The sequence below is a fragment of the Sciurus carolinensis genome, chromosome 7 (genome assembly GCF_902686445.1).
Source record: "Sciurus carolinensis chromosome 7, mSciCar1.2, whole genome shotgun sequence".
NCBI lineage: Eukaryota > Metazoa > Chordata > Mammalia > Rodentia > Sciuridae > Sciurus > Sciurus carolinensis.
Window position 1 is genome coordinate 121,802,332 of NC_062219.1, and position 27,282 is coordinate 121,829,613.

At 40.6% G+C, this 27,282-nt stretch overlaps 1 protein-coding gene across 1 annotated transcript; it reads left to right on the plus strand.

Moving 5' to 3' along the window:
• Positions 1–14,341: 14,341 nt before the first annotated feature.
• Positions 14,342–23,277, plus strand: LOC124989318 (HLA class II histocompatibility antigen, DQ beta 1 chain-like). The gene is made up of 6 exons (XM_047559219.1): positions 14,342–14,450; positions 15,902–16,171; positions 19,611–19,892; positions 20,389–20,499; positions 20,967–21,031; positions 22,852–23,277. The coding sequence occupies exons 1-6, from the start codon at positions 14,342–14,344 to the stop codon at positions 23,275–23,277; spliced, it is 1,263 nt and encodes a 420-aa protein (XP_047415175.1).
• Positions 23,278–27,282: the final 4,005 nt, after the last annotated feature.

The following is a 27,282-nucleotide window of genomic DNA, read 5'->3' on the forward strand; positions in this document are numbered from 1 at the left end:
ACATTATCTGAGATGAGGATGGATACTCCAGCTTTTTTGCTGTGTCCGTGTGCATGGTATGTTTTTCCCCATCCTTTCACCTTTAGTCTATGGGTGTCTCTTTCTATGAGATGAGTCTCTTGCAGGCAGCATATTGTTGGATTTTTCTTTTTAATCCAATCTGCCAGTCTGTGTCTTTTGATTGATGAATTCAGGCCATTAACATTCAGGGTTATTATTGTGATATGATTTGTATTCCCAGTCAATTGACTCATATTTGTTTTTGACATGATTTGGTTTCTCCTTTATTTGGCTATTCCTTTAGGCTAGTGCCTCCTGTTGCTGATTTGCATCGTTGTTTTTCATCTCTTCCTCATGGAATATTTTGCTGAGAATGTTCTGTAATGCTGGCTTTCTTTTTGTAAATTCCTTTAGCTTTTGTTTATCATGGAAGGATCTTATTTCATCGTCAAATTTGAAGGTAAGTTTTGCTGGGTATAAGATTCTTGGTTGGCATCCGTTTTCTTTCAGGGCTTGGTAAATGTTGTTCCAGGCCCTTCTGGCTTTTAGGGTCTGGATTGAAAAATCTGCTGATATTCTTATTGGTTTCCCTCTGAATGTAATTTGATTCTTTTCTCTCGCGGCCTTTAAAATTCTGTCTTTATTTGTATGTTAGGTATTTTCATAAAAATGTGCCTTGGTGTGGGTCTGTTGTAATTTTGTATGTTTGGAGTTCTATAAGCCTCTTGTATTTGGTTTTCCATTTCATTCTTCAGATTTGGGAAATTTTCTGATATTATTTCATTGAATAGATTGTTCATTCCTTTGGTTTGTTTCTCTAAGCCTTCCTCAATCCCAATAATTCTTAAATTTGGCCTTTTCATGATATCCCATAATTCTTGTAGATTCTGTTCATGATTTCTTACCATCTTTTCTGTTTGGCCAACTTTGCTTTCAAGATTAAATAATTTGTCTTCAATGTCTGAGGTTCTGTCTTCCAGGTGCTCCATTCTATTGGTTATGCTTTCTATGGAGTTTTTAACTTGGTTTATTGTTTCCTTCATTTCAAGTATTTCAGTTTGTTTTTTTTTCAGTATCTCTAACTCTTTATTGAAATGATCTCTTGCTTCCCGTATTTGCTCTTTTAACTGTTGATTGGTGCGATCATTTAATGCCTGCATTTGCTCTTTCATCTCCTCCTTCAATGCCTGCATTTGCTCTTTCATCTCCTCATTAGCTTCCCTGATCGTTTTAATTACGTACATTCTGAACTCCCTTTCTGACATTTCTTCTGCTGTGCTGTCATTGGGTTTTATTGATGTAGTATCTAGGTTTGTTTGGGACATTTTCTTCCCTTGTTTCTCATATTGGTCAGTTGTCAGTGGGACCCTGAGATATTGCAGTTTTCCGCTATTGTCTTATAGTGTCCCGGTAGATTTCCAGTGTATCACCTCCCAGCCTTCAGTAGCCTGATGTCTTGGAGGAATCTGATAAAGCAGCGTATCCGAAGAAAACTGCCCCTAGCCCCCTACTGGTTCCACAATTTGGAACTGGCTCTGTGCTGAAATGCTCTCACTGTGGGCCTGCACCGTGCAGTTGGCCGTGTGGGAGGAGCTCACTGCCGGAGTGTGGAAGGCTACCTTGGGAAGACTCTAGCTGCCCTGCCCGGCTCCAATAAGCCACCTCTATCTGGGTCTGCCCCCCGGGCCGAGCTTTACCCAGTGGGCAGACTCACCCGTGGCTGTATTTCAGTCCGAGTCTCTCAGTGACTCCCCTTCTTAACTCCTGGGTTCTGGAGCGACAGGGGGTGCAGTCTCCCTCTAGGCCGCCATCTTGGATCACCTCTGTTGGTAGGCTTTTGATGACTTCTTCTATTTCATTACTTGAAATTGGTCTATTTAAATTGTGTATGTCCTCCTTGTTCAGTTTAGGCAATTCATATGTCTCTAGAAACCTGTTGATGTCTTCGAAATTTTCTATTTTGTTGGAGTATAGATTTTCAAAATAGCTTCTAATGATGTTTTGTATTTCAGTCGTGTCTGTTGTGATATTTCCTTGTTCATTCCGAATTTTAGTGATTTGGGTTTTCTCTCGTCTTCTCTTTGTTAGTGTGGCTAAAGGTTTATCAATTTTGTTTATTTTTTCAAAGAACCAACTATTTATTTTGTCAATTTTTTCTATTGTTTCTTTTGTTTTGATTTCGTTGATTTCAGCTCTGAGTTTAACTATTTCCTGTCTTCTACTACTTTTGGTGTTGGTCTGTTCTTCTTTTTCTAGGGCTTTGAGCTGTAGGGTTAGGTTGTTTATTTGTTGATTTTTACTTCTTTTATTAAATGCACTCCATAAAATAAATTTTCCTCTAAGTACTGCTTTCATAGTGTTCCAGAGATTTTGATATGATGTTTCTTTGTTCTCATTTACCTCTAAGAATTTTTTAATTTCCTTCCTAATATCTTCTGTTATCCATTCATCATATAATAGCATATTGTTTAATCTCCAGGTGTTGGAGTAGTTTCTGTTTTTAACTCTTTCATTTATTTCTAACTTCAATCCATTATGATCTGATAGAATACAAGGTAGTGTCTCTGTCTTCTTGTATTTGCTAACATTAGCTTTGTGGCATAATATATGATGTATTTTAGAGAAGGATCCATGTGCTGCTGAGAAGAAAGTGTATTTGCTCTTGGTTGGATAGTATATTCTATAAATGTCTGTTAAGTCTAAATTATTGATTGTGTTATTGAGATCTATGGTTTCTTTGTTCAATTTTTGTTTGGAAGATCTAGCCAGTGGTGAGAGAGGCATGTTAAAATCACCTAGTATTATTGTGTTACAGTCTATTTGGTTTCTAAAATTGAGAAGGATTTGTTTGACATACATGGATGAGCCACGGTTTGGGGTATAGATGTTTATGATTGTTATATCTTGCTGATTTATGCTTCCCTTAAGCAGCATGTAATGTCCTTCTTTATCCCTTCTGACTAACTTTGGCTTGAAGTCCACATTACCTGAAATGAGAATGGATACTCCAGTTTTTTTTGCTGAGTCCATGTGCATGGTATGTTTTTCCCCATCCTTTCACCTTTAGTCTATGGATATCTCTTTCTATGAGGTGAGTCTCTTGCAGGCAACATATTGTTGGATCTTTCTTTTTAATCCAATCTGCCAGTCTATGTCTTTTGATTGATGAATTCAGGCCATTAACATTCAGGGTTATTATTGAGATATGATTTGTATTCCCGGTCATTTGGTTCATATTTAAAATTTTTGACACATCTTGGTTCCTCCTTTATTTGACAGTTCCTTTAGGATAATTCCTCCCTTTGCTGATTTGCTTCTTTGTTTTTATCTCTTCCTCATGGAATATTTTGCTGAGAATGTTCTGTAATGCTGGCTTTCTTTTTGTAAATTCTTTTAGCTTTTGTTTATCATGGAATGATTTTATTTCATCATCAAATTTGAAGGTAAGTTTTGCTGGGTATAAGATTCTTGGTTGGCATCCATTTTCTTTCAGAGCTTGAAAAATGTTGTTCCAGGCCCTTCTAGCTTTTAGGGTCTGGATTGAAAAATCTGCTGATATCCGTATTGGTTTCCCTGTGAATGTAATTTGGTTCTTTTCTCTTACAGCCTTTAAAATTCTGTCTTTATTTTGTATGTTCGGTATTTTCACTATAATGTGCCTTGGTGTGGGTCTGCTGTAATTTTGTGTATTTGGAGTCCTATAAGCCTCTTGAACTTGATTTTCCATTTCATTCTTCAGATTTGTGAAATTTTCGATATTATTTCGTTGAATAGATTGTTCATTCCTTTGGTTTGTTTCTCTAAGCCTTCCTCAATCCCAATTATTCTCAAATTTGGCCTTTTCATGATATCCCATAGTTTTTGGAGATTGTGTTCATGATTTCTTACCATCTTCTCTGTTTGTTCAACTTTGTTTTCAAGGTTAAATATTTTGTCTTCAATATCTGAGGTTCTGTCTTCCAGGTGTTCTATCCTATTGGTTATGCTTTCTTTTTTTTTTTTTTTATTGTGAACAAATGGGATACATGTTCTTTCTCTGTTTGTGCATAGAGTAAATGTCGCTCCCGCCAGCAAGAACGACCCGGAGACGTGATGGGTGGCAAACTTCCCTATTAACAGCTGATTCTTCTTTTTATTTCTTCCCTTTCTGGGAAGTTATTGTCACTTATATAGGTTATATCAACTAATTAGAATATTCACGATATGTGGGGAAAAGATAGACGTATATGGGTATAACTTGAAGCACCTAAGAATCACGCAAGAATCATGCAGAGGCCTTGACCAATTACTGAGACTTCCTCAAGGTGAAGTTAGTTGTACACGTGCAGAATAGCAGTTTTTCAACTGCACTGGCAGCTTGCCAGGCGCCATCTTGGCCAGGCTCCACCTAGGGCCAGGGGTCCGTACGCAACCCCGACAAGTAAAGGCATACCATTTGTGTAATCATATGTTTACATAGGGTGATGTTGGTTGATTCATTCTGTTATTTTTTCCCCTTCCCCCACCCCTCCCATCCCTCCCCTCCCTCTATACAGTCCTTCCTTCCCCCATTCTTGCCCCCCTCCCTAACCCTCACTCTAACCCTAAAACTAACACCTCCCACGCCCCATTATGTATCGTCATCCACTTATCAGCGAGATCATTCTTCCTTTGGCTTTCTGAGATTGGCTTATCTCACTTAGCATGATATTCTCCAATTTCGTCCATTTGCTTGCAAATGCCATAATTTTATCATTCTTTATGGCTGAGTAATATTCCATTGTATATATATATACCACAGTTTCTTTATCCATTCATCAACTGAAGGGCATCTAGGTTGGTTCCACAATCTGGCTATAGTGAATTGAGCAGCAATGAACATTGATGTGGCTGTATCTCTGTAGTATGCTGATTTTAAGTCCTTTGGGTATAGGCCAAGGAGTGGGATAGCTGGGTCAAATGGTAGTTCCATTCCAAGTTTTCTAAGGAATCTCCATACTGCCTTCCAGAGTGGTTGCACTAATTTGCAACCCCACCAGCAATGTATGAGTGTACCTTTTTCCCCACATCCTCGCCAACACCTGTTGTTGCTTGTGTTCTTGATAATCGCCATTCTGATTGGGGTGAGATGGAATCTTAGGGTGGTTTTGATTTGCATTTCTTTTATTACTAGAGATGTTGAACATTTTTCCATATGTTTGTTGATTGTTTGTAGGTCTTCTTCTGTGAAGTGTCTGTTCATTTCCTTAGCCCATTTGTCGATTGGGTTATTTGTAGTCTTGGTGTTGAGTTTTTTGAGTTCTTTATAGATTCTGGAGATTAGTGCTCTATCTGAAGTATGATTGGCAAAGATTTTCTCCAACTCTGTAGGCTCTTTCTTCACATTGCTGATAGTTTCCTTTGCTGAGAGAAAGCTTTTTAGTTTGAATCTATCCCAGTTGTTGATTCTTGCTTTTATTTCTTGTGCTATGGGAGTCCTGTTGAGGAAGTCTGGTCCTATGCCGACATGTTGAAGCTCTGGACCTACTTTTTCTTCTATAAGATGCAGGGTCTCTGGTCTGATTCCGAGGTCCTTAATCCATTTTGAGTTTAGTTTTGTGCACGGTGAGAGATATGGGTTTATTTTCATTTTGTTGCATATGGATTTCCAATTTTCCCAGCACCATTTGTTGAAGAGGCTATCTTTTCTCCATTGCATATTTTTGGCCCCTTTGTCTAGTATGAGGAAATTATATTTATTTGGGTTTGTGTCCGTGTCCTCTATTCTGTACCATTGATCTACCTGTCTATTTTGGTACCAATACCATGCCGTTTTTGTTACTATTGCTTTGTAGTACAGTTGAAGTTCAGGTATTGCAATACCCCCTGCTTCATTTTTCCTGCGAAGGATTGCTTTAGCAATTCTGGGTTTCTTATTCTTCCAGATGAATTTCATGATTGCTTGTTCTACTTCTGTAAGGTACATCGTTGGGATTTTAGTTGGAATTGCATTGAATCTGTATAGCACTTTTGGTAGTATGGCCATTTTGACAATATTAATTCTGCCTATCCAGGAACATGGGAGATCTTTCCATCTTCTAAGGTGTTCTTTAATTTCTTTCTTTAGTGGTTATGCTTTCTATGGAGTTCTTAATTTGGTTTATTGTTTCCTTCATTTCAAGGATTTCTGTTTGGTTTTTTTTTTCAATATCTCTAACTCTTTATTGAAATGATCTTTTGCTTCCTGTATTTGCTCTTTTAACTGTCGATTGGTGCGATCATTCAATGCCTGCATTTGCTCTTTCATCTCATCATTCAATGCCTGCATTTGCTCTTTCATCTCATCGTTTGCTTCCCTGATCATTTTAATTATGTACATTCTGAACTCCCTTTCTGTCATTTCTTCTGCCATGCTCTCGTTGGATTTTATTGATGTAACATCTAGATTTGTTTGGGGCATTTTCTTCCCTTGTTTTCTCATATTGTTCAGGAATCAGTGGATCATTAAGATATTGCAGATTTCCTCTATCGACTTATAATGTCCCTGAAGATTGCTAGTATATCCCCTCTTATCCTTCAGTAGCCTGAAGTCTTGGTGGAAGTTGATAATGCAGTGCTCCACAAGGAAGCTGCCTCTCTAGGGGTGGTGACCCTCAGGTGGGGTATATTCCCTGATAGTGGGCAGAGGTGCCTCCACTTGTTGACCAATGGTCATTCAAAGGGGAACTAGGCTGCGGGCTGAGGCAAGGCCTGTTTGTGACTGTGTCTCTGGTTTTACCGTCCTTGTGGGAAAACCTCACCCGGCAGGGAAGACTCACCCGGTGGGGAGGTCTCGCTGGTCAGTTCCCCTCCTAGAGGTTCCCCTCAATCTACAACTACTGCCTGGGTTGTACTGCCCTCCTCTGCAATGTTCCCAGGGGCCCGGACCCACCTCCTGGGCCTGGAAGCCCCACCCCTCGCAGACGAGTCTCCTTAGGCTGCCTCTCCTCAGAGAATCTGTCCGTAGTACTGGAATCTTCGCTCCGCCCTAAGCATGTCTCTGTGCGGCTCTTCCACCAAGAAGCCGCCTAGGTCCTGGGACCCTGCTGTGCACCTAATCGCCTGGCTATGTGGCCCCTCCTCTGAGCCGCCACCCAGAGCCCCGTACAATAGCTCCGAGACCCAGAGACCCACCACACACCTCTTCCTCCGGACAGCCGCCTGGTTTCCGATGCAGTCACTAGGAGTGCAAGCAACTTGCTTCACGTCTCCTCCTCTTGCCTAACGCCCGTAGCCCTAGGCAGTCACTCCGAGTCCAAGTGACCCACCCTGTTCCTCCTCCTCCTTGGGGTAGTCCCCTGGGTGTTCAGGAGTGGTCGCTCAGAGACCAAGTGACCCACCGCGCTCCTCCTCCAGGCAGGGCCCCGGTGTTCAGGAGCGGTCGCTTTGAGTCCAAACAACTCACAACTCACCTCCTCCTCTGAGCAGCCACCCGGAGCTCTGATGCAGTCACTCGTAGACCAAGCGACCTGCCACGTTCCTCCTCTTCCTCCGGGCAGCCCCCCGGTGTTCAGAAGCAGTCGTTCTGAGTCTAAAGAGCTCACTGCGCCACTCCTCCTCTGGCAGTTGCCTGTAGCTCTGATGCAGTCACTCCTAGACCAAGTGACCCGGCGCGCTCCTCCTCTTCCTCTGGGCAGCCCCCCGGTGTTCAGAAGTGGTCGCTCTGAGTCCAAACAGCTCGCCACGCAGCTCCTCCTCAGGCAGCCACCCAGAGCCCCAGTGGTTGCTCTGAGTCCAAGCGCTGTGCTGAGCAGCCACCTCTACGATGATCCCAGTTGTCCGTGTTCACTGCTCTAGCGGGGGGGGGAGGGGGAGGGGCGTCTCGCCGGGCAACTACTTCACAAAGTTCCCTGCATTCCGGGATTACCGCCCCATCTGGGATGCCTCCCCAACAGGCGGCTTTGAGTTGGTCCCAAGTCTCTCACTATCTCCTCTTTTGAATCCTGCATCCTGGAGCAACATGAAATGCAGCCGCCCTCTAGTCTGCCATCTTGAAAACCCCCTGTTATGACTTCTATACCATCAAGCCTTCCTCCTCCTCCTCATCTTGAAAAATTATTTATTAATTAATCCAACAAATCATTGTCATCTTATAGTATTATAATGCCACTCCTTTTTGAGAGAAAAGTCAGCAAATGGACCAGCGGGCACTGCTGTCATTATGTAATTCTGAGTGTTCCTTGAGCCTTGGACATGCTCCAGTTTTGTCTTTAGTCAATAGTGAAAGCACCCAGAAACCACTTCGGACACCTGAACTCATGCAAGAGATTTAATTAAGCAAACAGGCAAAGTGTCTTCCTGCAAGGTGAGAGAGAGAAAATGAGAGGAAAAGAGAGAGAGAGATTGCACGCACAAGAGAGAGAGTGAAAGCCAGGAGGGGAGAGAGAAAAATGGTGGGGGAGCTATTCTTAAGTAGTTCACAGGCTAATAACAGACCAATGACTGATGAGAATGTTCACAGGCTGACAATCTGGAGCAATGACTGCTGAGAATGTTCACAGGCTGATGAGTGGACTAATAGCTGGCTGGGATGTTCACAGACTGACAATCTGGGTTGTAAAATGGTGTGGGGAAGGGAGAATAATAGCAGATCTGATGCCAAGAAGCAGTACTTGACATTCCCCTTAGTGACTGTTGCAAACTTTTGTTTCTTCTCTTGTCTTCTTCCCTTATCTGTATACTTTCCAACATCTAAACTTCTTAAAGGTAGGAGCTAGGTAATGTATTTTCAGTTTTGAAGTCCAGGACCATAACTACAAAAAATACAGTTAAGTGATGGAACCCACTGAATAGGATCTTGGGTCTTTGGGAAGGGAGGCTGAACTACCAGTTAAAAAAAATATGAATAAAAAAATAAAGATGTGTGAGACACCACGGGACCCATGATCATGAGGTGAGAAATGGAGGGCACTCACACATGTGACACAGTGTGGGCTTGTGGGCAATTGGCAAAAGCTGCTATGGGGAGCAGATTGTCCCTCTTTCTCTAAATCAAATCAAGATAGATGAGATATGATTCTGGACTGCCATTATAACCCACATAGCCCACAAAGTTTCATTCATTTTTTTTGTTCTTCCATCAATTTGATTTAAATTGCTGTTTTACACTCAAGTTTATGTATTACCGGCCCTCAGAAAGGAGAACCAGGTTCTGAGATCTGAAATAATAGTCGAAATGGTAGTTCTGAGTGGGGATGGAGGTGGCAATTCAGAGTGGGAAAATGAAATGGATTCATGATCGAACAGATCGAATATGCCTTCCTGCCTCACTTTCCCTCCATAATAATAAAGTAAAATGTATAACTTTAAGACCATAAAGGCTTCATCCTCTGAGTAGTGATGAGAAATAACAGGGAGGATCCAAGATCACAGACTAGAGGAAGGCTGCATTCCTTGTCCCTCCATGACTTGGGATTCAAGCAGAGGAAATACCATTTTTCTGGGAGGCAGCCATCCCTGTCCACCCATCCCCTACTGTTTACCTTCAATTTGTCTGCTGCGATTGCCCATCATTAGTCAGTGTATTGCCTACCTTTGGAACACAGATTGCTCTCTGTGCTCAGATTTGATGATGAAATAAAAACCTCCCATGATAAAAAGAAAAGTTAAAAGAATTGATAACTAGAAAACATGCACTTTAAAACATTCTCAGTAAAATATTCCATGAGGAGGAACTGAAAAAGAACAATGAAAGACAGCAAAGGGAGGAACTACACTAAAGGAAAAGCCAATCAAAGGAGAAACCAAGTCAAGTTAAAAACCAAAAATAAACCAAAATGACCAAAATGATCAAGAATACAAATCATATCTTAATAATAACACTGAATGTTAATGGCCTAAATTCATCAATCAAAAGACAAAGACTGACAGATTAGATTAAAAAAAAAAAACCCAACAATATGCTGAGCACAACCACAATAATACTGGGTGACTTTAATGCACCTCTCAATTAAACAAAGAAACTATAGAACTCAATAATACAATCAATAATTCAGATTTAATGGACACATATAGAGTATTTCATCCATCATTTAGTGAATATACTTTTTTCTTAGCTGCACATAGATCCTTCTCTAAAATAGATATGTTATGCCACAAAGCAATTCTCAGCAAATACATAAAAATAGAAATAGAAAAATAGAAATACTACCCTGCATTCTATCAGATCATAATGGAATGAAACTAGAAATAAATGATAAAATAAAAAATAGAAGCTACTCCAACACCTGGAGACTAAATAATATGCTATTGAATGATGAATGAATAGCCGAAGAAATCAGGGAGCAGATAAAAAAAATCTTAGAGGTGAATGAGAATACTGATACAACATATCAAAATCTCTGGGACACTATGAAAGCAGTACTAAGAGGAAAGTTTGTTACATTGAGCTTGTACATTAAAAGAATAAAAAGTCAACAAATAAATGATAATATTATATTTCAAAGCCCTAGGAAAAGAAGAACAAGTCAGCACCAAAAGCAGCAGAGGATAAGAAATAATTAAAATCAGGGCTGAAATCAATGAAATTGAAACAAAGGAAACAATTTAAAAAATAGACAAAACAAAAAGTTGGTTCTTTGAAAAAATAAAATTGATTAATCCTTAGCTATACTAATGAAGAGAAGGAGAGAGAAAATTCAAATTACTAAAATTTGTGATGAAAAAGGAAATATCACCATGGACACTACTGAAATACAGAAGATAATTAGAAACTATTGAGAAAATTTATACTCAAATAAAATAGAAAATCTCAAAGACATTGACAAGTTTCTAGAGATGTATGATCTACCCAAACTGGAATCAGGAAGACATACACAATTTAAATAGATCAATTTCAAGCAATGAAATAGAAAATGCCATCAAAAGCCTACCAACCAAGAAAAGTCCTGGACCAGACGAATTCTCAGTCAAGTTCTACAAGATCTTCAAAGAAGAATTAACACAGATACTTCTCAAATTATTCCATGAAATAGAAAAGAAGGGAACCCTTCCAAATTCAATTCTATGAGGCTAGTATCACCATCATACCAAAACCAAAGACACATCAAACAAAAAAACTTCAGACCAATATTCCTGATGAACATAGATGCAAAAATTCTCAATAAAATTCTGGAAAATCACATACAAAAGCATATTAAAAAGATAGTGCACCATGATCAAGCGGGGTTCATCCCAGGGATGCAAGGTTGGTTCAACATCCAGAAATGAATAAATGTTAATTCATCACATCAATAGACTTAAAGTTAAGAATCATGATCATTTCAATAGATGCAGAAAAAGCATATGAACAGCATCCTTCATGTTCAAAATACTAGAAAAAATTAGGATAGTAGGAACATACCTCAACATTGTAAAAGCTATCTATGCTAAACCCAAGGCCAACATCATTCTAAGTGGAGAAAATTGAAAGCATTCCCTCTAAAAACTGCAACAAGTCAGGGATGCCCTCTCTCACCACTTTGACTCAACATCATCCTTGAAATACTAACCAGAGCAATTGGACAGACCAAAGAAATTAAGGGGATACAAATAGGAAAAGAAGAACTCAAACTATCACTATTTGCTGATGACATGATTCTATGGTTAGCAGACTCAAAAAATTCCTCCAGTAAACTTCTAGAACTCATATGTGAATTTAGCAAAGTAGCAGGAAATGAAATCAACACCCATAAGTCAAATGTGTTTCTATACATCAGTGATGAAAAGTTGTGCTCCATTTGTGTACAATGAGTCAAAATGCATTCTGCTCTCATGTATAACTAATTAGAACAAATTAAAAAAAAAGATGTAGAAAAATTTAGGAGTAATTACTTATTAGGTTTTAATTAAAGCGAATAATATTCTATTATCTTACTCTATTACTATTCCATAGTAGTAATATATATTTTATTATATATACTATCATAAGATTATCATATGATATTTATGTATTTAAGTTTAATTATATATTTAATGTTCTACAATAGTTAATAATATATTCAATAACATGTTATAAAATATTTGGTTATATGTTATATATATATTATAATAAAATATTACTACTGACACTGAGGAGGCCTCAGAATCCTTAGGAGATGCATTTCTTGATTTCTGAAAAGAATACAGAATAAAGTCCTGGGAACTTTCTCATGAGAAAATGGTTTTTAGATCCACATTTAATCCTACTGAGCAAGCACAGATTCTGAAGGATGCTGAGGGAGTAGATGATTTCTTCTTGAGTTTCCTGGGAGGGGTCCACAACGTTTTTCTTCTACTCTGATGAAACCAAGGAAGTCCCCTGTCACCTTTACCCATGTCAATGACAGTTTCTTTATCTCATCTACCACATGGGGTGCACACTGCCCTCATGCTAACTGCCATGTCTTCACAGAGGTCCTGCAGTGTCACTGAAGTGGGGCACCATGGGATGAGATGTTGGTCTGAGTAGCTTTTCCCCTAGGGCAGGCCAGTAGCAGCTGCCCTGAGAAATGCAGCAGGGACATGGGCAGTACAGAGAACGCTAGAGAAGGCCGGGCCATGGGCAGCAGCTGGCAGAAGGCCAAAGCACTGCCTCCTAATGAGATTTTAGCTAATCAGAAAAAGGGGTTCTGAGTCAACACTTGGGTTGCTAAGTGAAAGGTCTGTGTGAAGAGGCCTCTGAGACCAAAAAATCCTCCATCTGAGGCAGCCTTCATTTCACAGGCCCAGGATAAATTTGAGGGAACTTTTCCTCCAGGGCAGAAGTAGGGGATGGGATGGAACCCTCTGCTTAGTTTGAGGAACACTGTGGTGGGGACTGAGGACACTGAGGGAATCTTCAAGGTCCCTTTGTGTCCATTCTTGTCTCCCTACCCCATTCCAGGTCTGAGACTGATGTTCCTTCTCATACATCCATCACACCAAAGGAGACCTTCCTTATACTGGGCTTACCCTGATCCTGAGCACAAAGCTGTTGTTGGGAGCCCAGTGACAACCTTCTCAGTCTCATTTGCTGAACATCTGTGAACCTAATACAGAATATGGCATAACGTGATACCTTCCTATGCCACAATGTAAACTTCTTATGGTTTCTTCTCTTTTTGTCGGGTAGACTCCTTATATTCTGCTTTTAGATCTTTCCCTCTCTTTCAAAAAGAGAATATAAAATATAAGAAATAGAGAGGCAGGGAGAGAGGGAGAGAAGGGAGTGTTATTGTCTTGTTTAGAATTGTCATGAACATTTTAAAGTCCCTGTTCTAACTGACTTACAATTAGACATGGGCAAGAGAAGGTTGACAAATAAGACATTTATTAAAAGAATACATTGATACTTCTGCCATTCAGGATTTGGTGTTTAGGACGTGCACAGTGCAACCTGTAAGGAAATATCTGCTCCATCATTAACACTGTCAGACCTCAGAAAATGCTCTTCTACATCTTTTGCTTTGTATCCTCAAAACTAAGGGTGACTGTGCCTGAAAGGTGTGAGTTTGTGGGTTTTGTCTTTGCTGACATCAGATGGACCTATTTCATGGTTGTGAAGGATTTAAGTAGCTGACCTATTAGAGAAAATTTAGCTTTATTTCAAATATTTTCACTGAAAGATCATGAATACCACAGATTCTTTCATAAGGCATAATCACTTGCCAGCAAGGTTGACGATCAAAAAATATTTTTTGCTTGTTTTCTTGTTCCACATATTAACCTGATATTTCCAACAGTTACACATGACAGTTGAAGAACATTTTGCAATACTAAATAAGTTATATTACTTTTAAATGAGTATGTATTAAGATTCAGGTGTAAAATTCATGAAAAATGATTCACATGTTACAAAGCCCAAGATGTTAGCTATAGAATTGCAGCTCAAGACCATTTTCCTCTAAGAACCCTCCTTTTCTCACCACAGTGTAAAGCTCCTCAGACTGTCTAATATAAAAAAGTGAATGTATCTGTGACAATAACTTTCAGTCCCCTGAAACATGACCCCCATTTATATTCCCCTACTAAATCCACCAAGTGTAAGAACAATAGGTTTCAAATAAATATAACAATGATGTTTATAATTGAATCACTTTTTTAAACCTCTAATACATTCTTCAGAAGTATGTGGGCATCTTCTTTAAGTGAAAGGAAACCATCACCTCAAATGTTTATCCAGGGCAATTTAATAAAGACACAGGGCAGATACTGAATTGAGAGCCTTCATAAAAAATGTCTACCTGGAGACTGATGAGAGGTACTTCAGTTCCAATGCTGATTGGTTCCTTTCCTAGGAACTTGTCACTCCTAATATGCATGGAAGCATTCATAAGTCTGTCACTCTGAAGTGGGTAGAGCAAGTGTAAGCTGTGTTGACTGCCGTTACTTTTTTCTGTTTTCAGTTATGTTGGGCAAGATAGTTCTTCAGATTCCCAGAGACCTTCGTACAGCTGCTGTGATGGTGTTGCTGATGATGCTGAGCAGCCCAGTGGCTGACAGCAGGGATTCTCCACGTAAGTACAGGGCAGTTGCTCTCTGGAGCTACCACTCTGGGCAATAGGCTCTGGGGACTCTTGGGACCATGGAATGTAGGGAATGGGGAGCTCCATGATCTAAGGACAATCTTTTATAATAGAGGTCATCTTAATGAGAAACAGGGTTACATTAAATTCTCATTTCCATCTTCTAATATTGAAGTGGGGACAATGCCCATGCCACAGGCTCAAACTTGGGAGCATTATAATAAGAGAAGGAGACAAAGTTTATATTTATTGCCAAGGATGGGACAAAGGAAACCATTTATGAAGAAAATAAATTTTTCAAAGAAGATACCAAAGGATTTGTATATGTCCTCCTGTCAAATGTCTTCTAAGATCTTGTCTGGAGTAAAAAGTATGAGATTATGGGTTGGGGAAGTGTAGATCAGCAATGGTCTTTGTATTCTCAGTGTTAGAGGAAAAAGACTTTATAGTTCTCCAAGTGGAGATTTTGGGGAGGCAAATTATAAATATTTGAGTGAAGTCAGCAGAAAAGGAGTCTTAACTTGAAGTTGCACTGATTTTTGGTCAAATAATAACTTGAATGGAATTTAGAGACTTGGGTTGATGGTGGACAGAATTTAGAAGAGAGAATTAGGCATAGAAGGGAAATATATAATACAATTTGAGAAACCACTCACTTGAAAAACGGGAGTACTTTATATAAATTCAATCTTCCTAATATCCTTGTGAGGGTATTTATTATGACTTTCTTTTCACACAGTTATATTTTTGATAGGGACACTCTGTTAAGTAACCTGTCCAAGCAGTCAATCCTCAGTTTACTGTAATATAATTTACCTTATTCCCCAGCTTGTGCTCTTTTCGTGAATAAATGCCTCTTTCTAGGGTTGGGGAGGTGTGTGGGTCTTATCTAACTCAGGAGTGAGTAAAACTCACACTGCAGTTGGGTGAAAGTAGCAAAAAACAGAATAAGTCCAGGCACAGGAAGGTATTTTGTTCAGGGACCAAGAGAATATGCTCATCAGGACCAGGACAAGCTTAATTACTAGGCCTTTCTTTTCATTCTCCTTCAACTCTCAAGCTTATGTAGATAACTGTCTCCGAGGTTCCTAGGAGTTCTTTGGAAAAATGCTGTAATGCCGACATCAGTGTGAGATCAACCCACCGGCCCTCTCTTCCCTTGGTCCACAGCTCAGGCAGGGCTTCACAGGTCCCAGGACTTGCCCTTAGAAAAGGGCTCTTGGCCCGCACGACCTACATCTAGGCAGATTCCCGAAGTGCGCGTGCGCGTTAGGGCTGGGGCTGAGCGGCTTGGAGAATTCCGGGTCTTAGCCCAGGTGGGTCGCGAGGCAGGTTTTAGGTTTATCCGACGCAACTGGCCATCCTCCTACCACGGCTTCCCTGGGTCACAGTCCGCGGAGGACGGACTGAGACCTGCCTGACCCCCTGGTGATTCCTCGCAGGGGATTTCGTGTACCAGTTCAAGTTCTATTGCTACTTCACCAACGGGACGCAGCGGGTGCGGTTGATAGCCAGATACGTCTACAACCTGGAGGAGTACGTGCGCTACGACAGCGACGTGGGGGAGCACCGCGCGGTGACCGAGCTGGGGCGGCGGACCGCCGAGTACTGGAACAGCCAGAAGGACATCCTGGAGCGGAAGCGGGCCGAGATGGACACTGTGTGCAGACACAACTACGGGATAGAGCTCCGCACGACGTTGCAGCGGCGAGGTGAGGCCGGCCCCCACCCCACACCCGGGGGGCGGCGGAAACCTGGGGCCCGGGCGGGATCAGGAGCCTCAGGGACCCGAGTCCCCCTCCCCACACCCGCCCGTAGAGCGGACAGCAGGGCGGGGCGGCGGCGGAGGGCGGGAGTGAGCCAGGGCGGGGGACCGCCTGCCCCATCCCTGCAGGCGGCCACGGTGGCCCCGTGTGACCAGTTTCCTCACCCGCCTTGTGCTCTGCTCTCATTTCTGTTTTCTGTGCGTTCTCGCCCCGCGCGGTTTTCAAGCTTCCTTCGGGTTCCTTACCTCAGTCCTGTCCCCAGGGTCCCCTTCCTTGGACCCTGCTCGCTGGTCCTCCTCTGAGCTACCCACTGAGGCATCTTTCAGAGCTCGGGCCCTGAGAAGCCTAACGGGCTTTGGAGTTAGGGCTGCCCCAGCAGAGAGTGCAGGACACCTTGCACTCCTGTGATAGATCATAGCCATGAAATAATGCCTTTTGACTTGTGCTGTGAATTCATGGTAAGTCTGTTTTCTTAAATGACTGTTACTTATCCTAGAGCTCTTTGAGGGGAGAGACTGTTTTGTGATTGTTATGCCTACCTAGTACCTGATTCTAAATTATTACTGGTATAGTCTGAGCTCAAAAAAACTTTGTTAAATTAATGAATATATGTACTCAGATGCCCATCCCTTTAGGCTCAGGAGAAAACAGAAAGGTAAATAAAACTTAAAAACAAATTATTCTTTATTATTTTGCTTAACTCTTTGAAGTAAACTCTAATTGACTTGGATATTAATAATTTAGAATTTACAAACACAAGTCTAAGGGAAAAGTGTTTGCTAAGAACAAAAACAATACTCGGTTAGGGTTTGTCTTTTTTCTTTTTGTCTTTTCTTGTTTGGAACTAGGGATAGAACCCAGGGTTATGGGCATGTGAGGCAAGTGCTTTGCCACTGAGCTACATCCCAGCCCCCAAAACAACACTTGAATGATGTAAGGCAGAGTTTTAATTTCTTAGAAAAGCTCAACAAATGGCATAATGGAAGGGCTGAAGTTTTAGAATAAATAAATGGAAATCATTAAATGATTGAATAAAAATTGTTTTAGATTGCTTTTGACCTAGGATTCCCCACTCCTGCCGCCCACCATTACCATCCTTTTTAGGGGTAAACATTCTAAAAACTAATTTTACCCATTTAGGGAACACTCATTTATCGACAGTTACCATCTCAAGCACCATCTATTATGCCATTTGATCTCACAGCCACCTTGGTATAGGGTTTGGCGATACCAATTTACATACGCTAATAGTGATACATAATAAAAACTTTAGGTAATTAGCCCCCAAATTACTCATCAAATCTTGAAGGCTCCCCAAATTACACAGCAGGCATTTCGGACGTGGATAAACTGGGCAAGGTAATGAACACCTGTAATCCCAGCACCTCAGGAGGCTGAGGCAGGAGGATGACGAGTTCAAAGCCAGCCTCAGCAATTTAACAAGTCCCTAAGCAACTAAAGGAGACCCTGTCTCTAATAAAATACAAAAAGGGACTGGGAATGTGGCTCAGTGGTTAAGTGCCCCTGGGTTCAATTCCCAGTACCCCCCCCCAAAAAAAAAAAACCAAAAAACCTAATGCGGGCAAAGCTTCTTTAAAACTGGTTATGACTGGAAGCTGCAGTATGAATCTATTCCTCTCTGTTTCTAATGTTCGTAGGACTGAAAATTCACTAATGAACCAATCCTTAGTCTAACCCCAGTTTATTTATGCATACTCACAACACTTTTTAATTTTCACCTTCTCTTCTCCTTCTAACCCACATCATCATTCCACCAATTACTTATGTTTTTCCTATTTCATAAAAAATTCTCACATCTTTCTTAGGAATTTGTGCCCCCTGTTTTTTACTTCTAATCTATTTAAGATGAACAGATTTTGTAAATCTATATAGTTGGCCAGGATTTCAGTCTGAGTCTAGGAAGAAGTTCAGGGTTAAAATACAAACTGAAAATATTATTCTCATGAGTATCAGTTTAATCAGGTTCTGAGACAACCTGCCAAACTTGGCATCTCTGAGTCATATTTATATGTTCAACCTACATTTCTCCTTAACCCAGGCCAACTTCTGCAAAAATCTCAGAATACTTTCTATAGAGCACATAGGTGGTAGTCTGATTGCAAAACAAGGAAGTGATTCTTCATAGCGAGGGGTGGAGTAGGATAGGAGGCTAGTAATTAAATTCACTTAAAGTGTAAAAAAAATTAAAAAAAGAAAAATGAGAGAACATACCGTATCCTTAAATTTAAAAAGAAACATAAATATTTAGTATAGTTTCATAGTAAAGGAATAAGGGAAATACAGTAAAATGACTTGAGATGCAAAGGATAAGATATGTAAACTCAGCAGGGGAAGTGTGCTCTATTTGTCCGTGAGTACCAAGGCATGGGCAAACAGGATGCTTTGGTGGTGATGTTTATTTCAAGGCTCCTCTACTTTTTTTTTTAATTAAAATTTTTAATTCTTTAATTTTTTTATTGTACACAAATGGGGTACAACTTTTCATTTCTATGGTTGTACACAATGTAAAAGATCCACACTATTCATGTAATCATACATACACATTAGGGTAATACTGTCTGTTTCATTCGACTATCTTTCCTTCCCCCATCCCCTCCTGTCTCATTTTCTCTGCACCATCCAAAGTTCCTTCATTCTTCTCTCCTCCCTACCCCCTCCCTTGTTATGTATTGTCATCTACTTGTCAGAGAAAACATTTGGCCTTTGGTTTTTTGGGATTGGCTTAACTCACTTAGCATGATATTTTCCGGTTTCATCCATTTACCAGCAAATGCCATAATTTTATTCTTCTTTATGGCTGAGTAATATTCTTTTGTGTATATATACCACAGTTTCTTTATCTCTTCATAAATTGAAGGGCATCTGGGTTGTTTCCACAATCTATCTATTGTGAATTGAGCAGCTATGAACATTGATGTGGCTGCATCATGTAGTATGCTGATTTTAAGTCCTTTGGGTATAAACTGAGGAGTGGGATATCTGGATCAAATGGTGTTTCCTTTCCAAGTTTTCTGAGGAATCTCCATACTGCTTTCCAGAGTGACTGCACTGATTTGTAACTCCACCAGCAATGTATGAGTGTGCAAGGCTCCTCTACTTTTACTTCAAAAATTATTAACTCTTAGAAGTAGCATTCACTATTTGGTCTCTGTTATTAGATTGTGAGTTCTATAAAAGCAGGGACCCTGGTCGACCGTTTAACTGTATTCCCAGTGATTTTCAAATTTATATTTGTTGAATGAATCTTGATCTAAAACCTGGAACCCAGGAATTCCCACTCTGGTACCAAGGAGAGACTCCTAGAGGACTTGCTATGTGGTCTCACATTTCACTCATTCTGTCTTTTCTTGTCTGTTACTCCCAGTGGAGCCAAAGGTGACCATCTCCCCAACCAGGACAGAGGCTCTAAACCACCACAACCTGCTGGTCTGCTCAGTGACAGATTTCTATCCAAGCCAGATCAAAGTTCGGTGGTTCCGGAATGACCAGGAGGAGACAGCTGGTGTTGTATCCACTCCCCTTATTAGGAATGGGGACTGGACCTTCCAGATCCTCGTGATGCTGGAAGCGACTCCCCAGCGTGGAGATGTCTACACCTGCCACGTGGAGCATCCCAGCCTCCAGAGGCCCATCACAGTGGAGTGGAGTAAGGGGCAACTTATTTCTCTCACTGTGGGTCCCAGAAGACAGAAGGCAGAGCTCTTTCTGGCTTAAACCTTCTCATCCCTTGTCCTGGGTTCACAGAGACTAACACCTTTGTCCTCTAGCAAGGATGTCAGAAGAATCCTGGCTTAACTCTTTCTCCAGATAGCAGGGAGATCACTGTATACACTGTGACCCTTGAACCCAGCACTGATAGCTCAGAGGGATTGGCTAATATGCTGTGATCGGGGTCTTAGGTCTTGAGCCTAAGGTTGTGGACATGTTCCTGTGGAACAGGCATCCACTACCCCTCTCCCTTGCCCACCAGTTCTATCCACTGATCTGATGACTGGTCCTTCCCTCCCCTGTATATGCTCCAGATGGAGAAGCTAGGTTCCCTGGCACTTCCACCTCTTGTAACTCAGGCTGGACTTCAGACCCTCAGCCAGGGACCCTGGGGGTATGAGGACAAATGTTGACACTCGGACTTTGTTCCCCAGGAGCACAGTCTGAATCTTCACAGAGCAAGATGTTGAGTGGCATCGGGGGATTTGTGCTGGGGCTGATCTTCCTTGGGCTGGGCCTTCTCATCCGTCACAGGAGTCAGAAAGGTGAGGCGTTCTGGGGTAAATAGGGAAGACAGGCCGTACTTGAGACTCTGTTAAGGGAGGCTCTGCCTCTAGAGGCAGTTTTTCCTCCTGACCTGAAGGAAGGAGGTTGGGATGGAGGCAGGAGGAGATGGAAAAACCCAAGGGGAGAAGTTGGAATTCGAAAGAGCCTTGCCACACAGCTGACTGGCAGAGTTAATTTTAGGATTTCCTTACTGTTCATTAGTGTCTCATTGGTTTCTTTCTAGAAGCTTCATCCATTAAGAGAGTCAGAGCCTTGTTTTCCCTTCTATCTAGTGACAGTTTCATTCACTTTGGGGAATTTTATTTTGGGGTGCTTAGGGCCTGTAGAACATGGATGGGAGAGAGTATAACTCTCCAATTAAATTGCATAGTTCATTTCCCTTTGGGGTGTGTGAGAGAGTCACTGTTAACGTAATGAGACCTTTCTCTGTAACTTCTTTTTGTAGGAACTCGTGGACCTGCAGCTTCAGGTAATATTTCAACCTTTGTTCAGTGCGGGGAAGAAGCACAGGTATAAGAGGGAGGGACATGAGGTGAGGTTGGGGTACTTGACACAACGGTCTCATCTCCTGGTGTTTCTTGCTGTGGGGATCAAGAGTGAGGGGAGAAGGTGACCAGTTTCTACAGGAAGCTCTGGAGGTTGTTCCCAGAACCTGGCCATAACTTTGGTGGCATCTTTCCATTAAACTAGAAGCCAGAACCATGTCTTGGGCAATGCCAACCTAGTGCCATATGTCTGTGGGTACTATCTGTAGGCAATTGCCAGTGCCTGAAAGAGGCTACATGGTGGAAAGAAGGTAAGTCACCATCCAGCTTACTAAAGAGAATGAACCCTTCATATTTCCCTGAAGGGTAGTGACTGTTTCCTTACCTCCCATACATCTATGTTAAGGTGAAGTTCTGGGTCCTCTTTAGCTGATTTCGCCTTTACACAGATATTGGATGAGGTAACAGCAGTGTGGCCTGGACCTCAGCTCTCTTTGTCTGATGCAATAGGGGATCCAGGAGAAGGGAGGGGTGTGGGGATCTCTCAGGGTACCCTGTGCTGATCACTGTCCCCACTTTTTCATCCACAGGGCTTCTGCACTGAGTCCTGAATGCACTTTGGGATTGACAATCACTCTTCTGCAATGCCTGCCTGTCCCTGCCCAGAGTTCCCAACATGTCAGTCTGTTTGACTCCTTCTGAGATCAGAGTCCTGTAGTGGCTTTATTGCAAATGCCATCTCACCTCCTGTGACCCCCTCCCCAGTGATCTGCTGTGACTCTGCTTCCTGTATTGACCCTGGAGCACCTGCCCGTGCACTGCCAGCTGTGTCTACTCAGACCCCAAGGGCTTCCTCTGTTTCTGTTGTTCCCTCAAAGACTGCTCAAGAGATGCATTGAAACCATCTTCCTGGTTGAGTTTTTTTTTCCCCCAATGATTAAACATGATTCTGAGTTATCTGTATCCCAAATCTCCTTAACTGAACAGAGAGTGGAAAGCAGTATGAAATGAAAGGAACATGGTTTGTGGTGCCCCTACCCGCCTGTGCCAGAGGAGGGGTTGTTCTTGAAAGAAGACTAGAAGCATCAAGGATGCTGGGCAAGGGTAGGCAGAAGAGGTAGGAAATCAGTGTCACATCCTTCATGATTTAAGAGCCGTGAACTCTTGCTGTACAGTACATTGACCTTATACTATCTCAGTCTCTTCCAGGTTGGTAAGTATTGTAAGAATTGTTTGGGGACAGATAGGGGTCACTGATGCTTCAAGTATATCCTTACAAGCCATGTTGATCAAGGCTAATTTTATTTTTGAGTAACTAGCCAGCAGTAAAAGTACTATTTGTAGTTTCAAATGATTAAAGACCCAGTTCAAACTCATTTTGTTCATGTTACAAGAAAACCAGGGTCAAGTTTTTAATTTAATTTAATTTAATTTTTATTTTATTTTTGGGTACTGGAGCCAGATTCAGATATTCAGGAAGATCTATATCTCTTTTCTTATTCTGTTATATGTCTGTCTGTGCATCTTTCTTTCCCTGTGTGTCTCTTTGTTCTTGTATATTTCTTTATACATGTCCCTTTTCATCCAGTCTCTTTCACTGTGTCATTGCCTCTCTATTTTTCTCTACACCTTTGTCACTATCTGCATCTGTTTTTCGGTTTTCTTTTTGCTTCTGTTTTCTACATCTCTCTTCTCTGCACATCTTATCTATGTTTCTCTGAGTATATCTGTCTCTGTTGCATATTTCTAGAATGTCTACCAAAATTTTAACAATTGTAGGAAAAATTCTGTTGACTAAGCCTGAGCAATGCATTCAACTCTCAATAACCCCATCTCAGGATATAGACAAGCAGGATTGTGTCCAGCCAATTAATTATGAACAAGGACTGGATTTTCCAGTTCCTTGTGATGCTGGAAATGATCTTCCAGAATGAAGATGTCCGCATCAGTCATGTGGAGCGGCCCAGCTGCCAGAGCCTCCTCACCATGTTTCTCAAGGAATCCACAAGACAAATGACAGAGCTCCTTCTGGTTCTAGGGTCCCTCATGGGAGGGGCTGATTCACATGCATTCCATTCTTTGTCTCTTGCATGTTCACCTGATGCCACTGCTGAGCTGAAATTCTTAGAGGCTAGGGCTCGTCTCATCTGTGGACACTGTGACCTGTTGATTCCTAATGATACTCTCTACCTGGTTATTGGGGAAGTCCCTATACCCTGTGGCCTCTTTGATGTCTCAGCCCTGGAAGCTGGTCTCCATCTCAGTCTCTAGGTTTTGTCATTTAGATGTCAGGGAGCTTATCTCTGAGGTTATGGAAGGCCATGTCCCTGAAGAACAGATATGCCCTCCCTTCTTCCTCACTGACACATTGTGCCGAGTTACCTTTGGCAAGACTGTCCTTCCCCTGAATGAAATCAGAATGGAGACCCAGCCTTCCTTGGGAGCTTTACCTCTTGCATTCCACTGTAATGAAGGTTATCATCCAGGAATGTTGTGGGTGTGTAGACAGACACGGACACTTGGGGTTCTGCTTCCCAAGGTCATGGTCTGAATCTGTCCAGAGCGAGATGTTGAGTGGGTCAGAAGTTTTGTCGTTCCTCAGAGTGATCATTGCTACTTACAGGGATCAAAAAGGAGTGGCATTCTTGGGGGAAATGGGGAAAATGTGCACTGGGTTTTTCAGAGTCCTCAGTCTCCATGGGTAGCTCTTTGCTTTTGACTTTGCAAGGGAAGAAAAACTGAGGATGGAGCCAGACTCAGAGTTTAGAGAGACATTGAGATCTGTTTGTTCTAGTTGAAATATAAGTAGAACAGAATGGGAGTACATTCTAGGACATTCTTACAGTTCAACATTGTCACATAAAACACATTCTGAAAGATTTTATTTATTGATTCTTTTAGTTATACATAACATTAGGATCATTTTAACCTGATTATAAAAGCATGGAATATAATTTGCTCTAATTCAGTCTCTACTACTTCCCCTTTTCTTCCTCTCCTCCCTCTCCCTGTTTCCTTTGATCTACTGATCTTTCTGCTGTTCACTTACTGGTTTTTTTTTTTAATTAGTGCCTTGTAGATACACATAATGGTAGGTTCACTGTGGTATATGCTTATATGTACATGGGAAAGTTAGGTCAGATCCATTCCACTGTTCTTCCCTTATCCCCCATTACCTTCCCTCTATTCACTGACCCTGAAAGATTCTTTTTTAATGCAAAGGTCAAAGTCTTCCCTTTTTTTCCAGTGACAGTTTCATAGTAGTTTTTGTACCCAGATTTCACTGGGCAGTATAATCTTAATCGAAATATCAGGAATCTAATTTCTAAACAAGTTTGCTAACCAAAAAGAACTGAGTCTTAGGAAGAATATATCTTGGAGGAAAATGTATGGGTGTACTAGAGAACAATTAGGCATAGTGGAAATTTAGGGAACTGAACGGTCATATCCTGAAGGGCATCATGGGATCCTGGTCTCTTCCTTTGCCTTTTTCACTTCCTGACCATGCGGTGAGCAGTTTTGCTCTGCCATTCACTCCTGCTGTGATGTGCTGTCTTGCCACAGGTTCAGAGGAGTAGGACCAATTGATCATGGACTGAAACCTCCAATTCAGTGGGCCAAGACAACCTTTTCCCTTTAAAATTTGATATGTCTCAGGTTTTTGCTATAGTGACAGAAGACTACCACACCTCTTCTAAATTCCACCAGTTTATAGCTGTTCCCTATGTAATACTCTCCCATGTTATTGTTTTCCTTTATAAATGCTTTACTTTGTATGTTTGTGGAAATAAATATATGTATATGTATGTGTCATATATGTAATAGACATATATGGAGTACATGTTCTGTTAAGATAACAAATGTTCTGTAAGATAATGAATGTATTTTTTACATTATTTTGAACAGAATATAGTATGGTACATATTACAAAATTGATACTCAGTGACCATTTTTGCATTATTCATGAATTAGTGAATATATAAACAATGTTTGAGGCTTAGGTTAATCAATAATGAAGTATTACATTACTTTCCTTTGCTATTATTCATTGCTGCATACATATTTAGAGTAATATTTCTGAGAGGTTCCTATAAACTACTTGGTTTTTAGTTAACATAACTTCAAATGGAATCCTTCTCTACCTATAATTTTTTGGTTTTCCTGGAATACTTTCTTTTTCAATTTTGTATTCAATTTTGGTTTTCAACTAAATACACTAACAGAGAGAAGAGTACTATGTATCAACAGTCCAACTTTAACAATGATCAATTTGGGCTGGGGATATAGCTCAGTTGGTAGAATGCTTGCCTTGTAAGCATAAGGCACTGGGTTCAATCCCCAGCACCGCAAAAAAAAAAAAAACAATGATCAATTTATGGGAAATTTTGTAAACCCACTCATTTAATCTTACATTCACACTGGTTTAGTTTGAAGATACTTTCAAATATGTTATTTAATACTTTTATGTTTATTTATGAAAATCTGAAATACAATGACTTTTTAGAAACATAACAGCAATGCCATTATCACAATAAAATTAGGTAAATAATTGCTGGATACAGTGTCAGTTTTCTGACAGTCTTTTAAGAATTTATTAGGTTGTTTGAATATAAATCCAAACAGTCCAGTATTTGGTTGATGGTTTTCATCTGTTTTTTTTTTTTTTTTTTTTGGTTTGTTTGTTTTACTGTATAGTTTCTCTTTTCTCTATTTTTTTTCCTGCAAATTGTTTACTGAAGAAACTGAGCCATTTATCCATTAGAAATTTCCACGTTCTAGATATTGTTGGCTATATCTCTGGGTTTTCATTTACCCTGGGATTTGTGATTTGGGCTCTCAAAAATAACAATAGCACCAAATTGTTAGCACATATCAACTATTTACCATATGCCACACTGTATGAAATGCTTTATTTATAATACAATATTTAATTCTTCAAATACTTGATTTGCATGTAGCAAGTAAAAACCTGAAATATTTTGTGATTTTTCAATTATGTAAAATATTAATAGTCATACTTTATGCATGCACTATGAAATAACTCATATCTCAAATAATTAAAATATTTTTATTAGTGCATCATATTTGTGGACTTCATTTTGACAAATTCATCAATGCATATAACATAATTTGCTCCATTTGCCAGTACTCTCCCCTTCACCCCTCTTTTCTTCCCTAGTCCCCTTCTAATATATCCAATAGATTATAGATTTTTATAACAGATTTTATTTATTTTTATTAGTGCATTATAGATATACATAAGGTGGAATTCATTGTGATCTCTTCATACATGCACATAGCATAGTTTGGTCAATTTCATTTTGCAATTCCTCCCCTTTCCCATCCCTCCTCTCTCCCCTTCAATGTACTTCCTTTATTGTTCTCCCTTCTGTTTTCATGAGACCCCCTCCCACTTTTTTGAGTTCTTATTTCTCTCTAGCTTCTGAGGGTGAGAAGAAATGTAAAACAGCTTCAGATTTGAACCCCTAAAACCATTAAAGGACTGAGAAAAACAGAAGTACTTTTTATATAATGTGTTACGTTCTTTTTAATACATTGTGGATATAACTACTTGTGTTTCCTTATGAATTTGTATACTATTTGTAAGATACTACCAAGATTACTCAAATTATCTCAATAATTTCACAAATAAAATGCTATCACTCCCACATTATAGATGAAAAAAAAAATAAGGCTCAGAAATGTTAGACTATGACCCTTATGACACTTTACTCAGTGTCGTGGTTTGGAATACTAGCTATAAGTGCTGAGACCTGGATTTAGGTTTAGTTTTCTTTGCACCAAATAGTATTGTGTTAATATTTTGTATTTTTCCCAATTTACATTTTAATCTCACTGATACAAATGGCACGGACAGAAATATCCTCATAGATCATATAAGCTTTGTAATATCAATCCTAGATCTAAATGCTTGGAACCAGTATTTGCAGAGTGGAGAGGCTGAGGTAACATGCCTAAAACAATTTTCAAGAGCCAATGTCTCCCAAGTCAGTTGTCATATACTCTCAAGAATGAGGTCTTGGATGCAGAATAGCTGTTGAGTTGGGTTGATCCCTTTCCTCTGGAAGGAGGAGTGGTTCTCTGGACCACTAGGACACAGTGTCCAGTAGAGGACAGCACCAACAGCACTGTGACATTGCTTCAACTGTGTTGTCCCTCCCAGGATTTCCCTCTCATTCTTTAGCCAGGAGCCAGGAGGACAAGGGGAATGAGGTTGTGGGCATTGGGGTGTTTTGTTGCTCCCAGGACACAGAG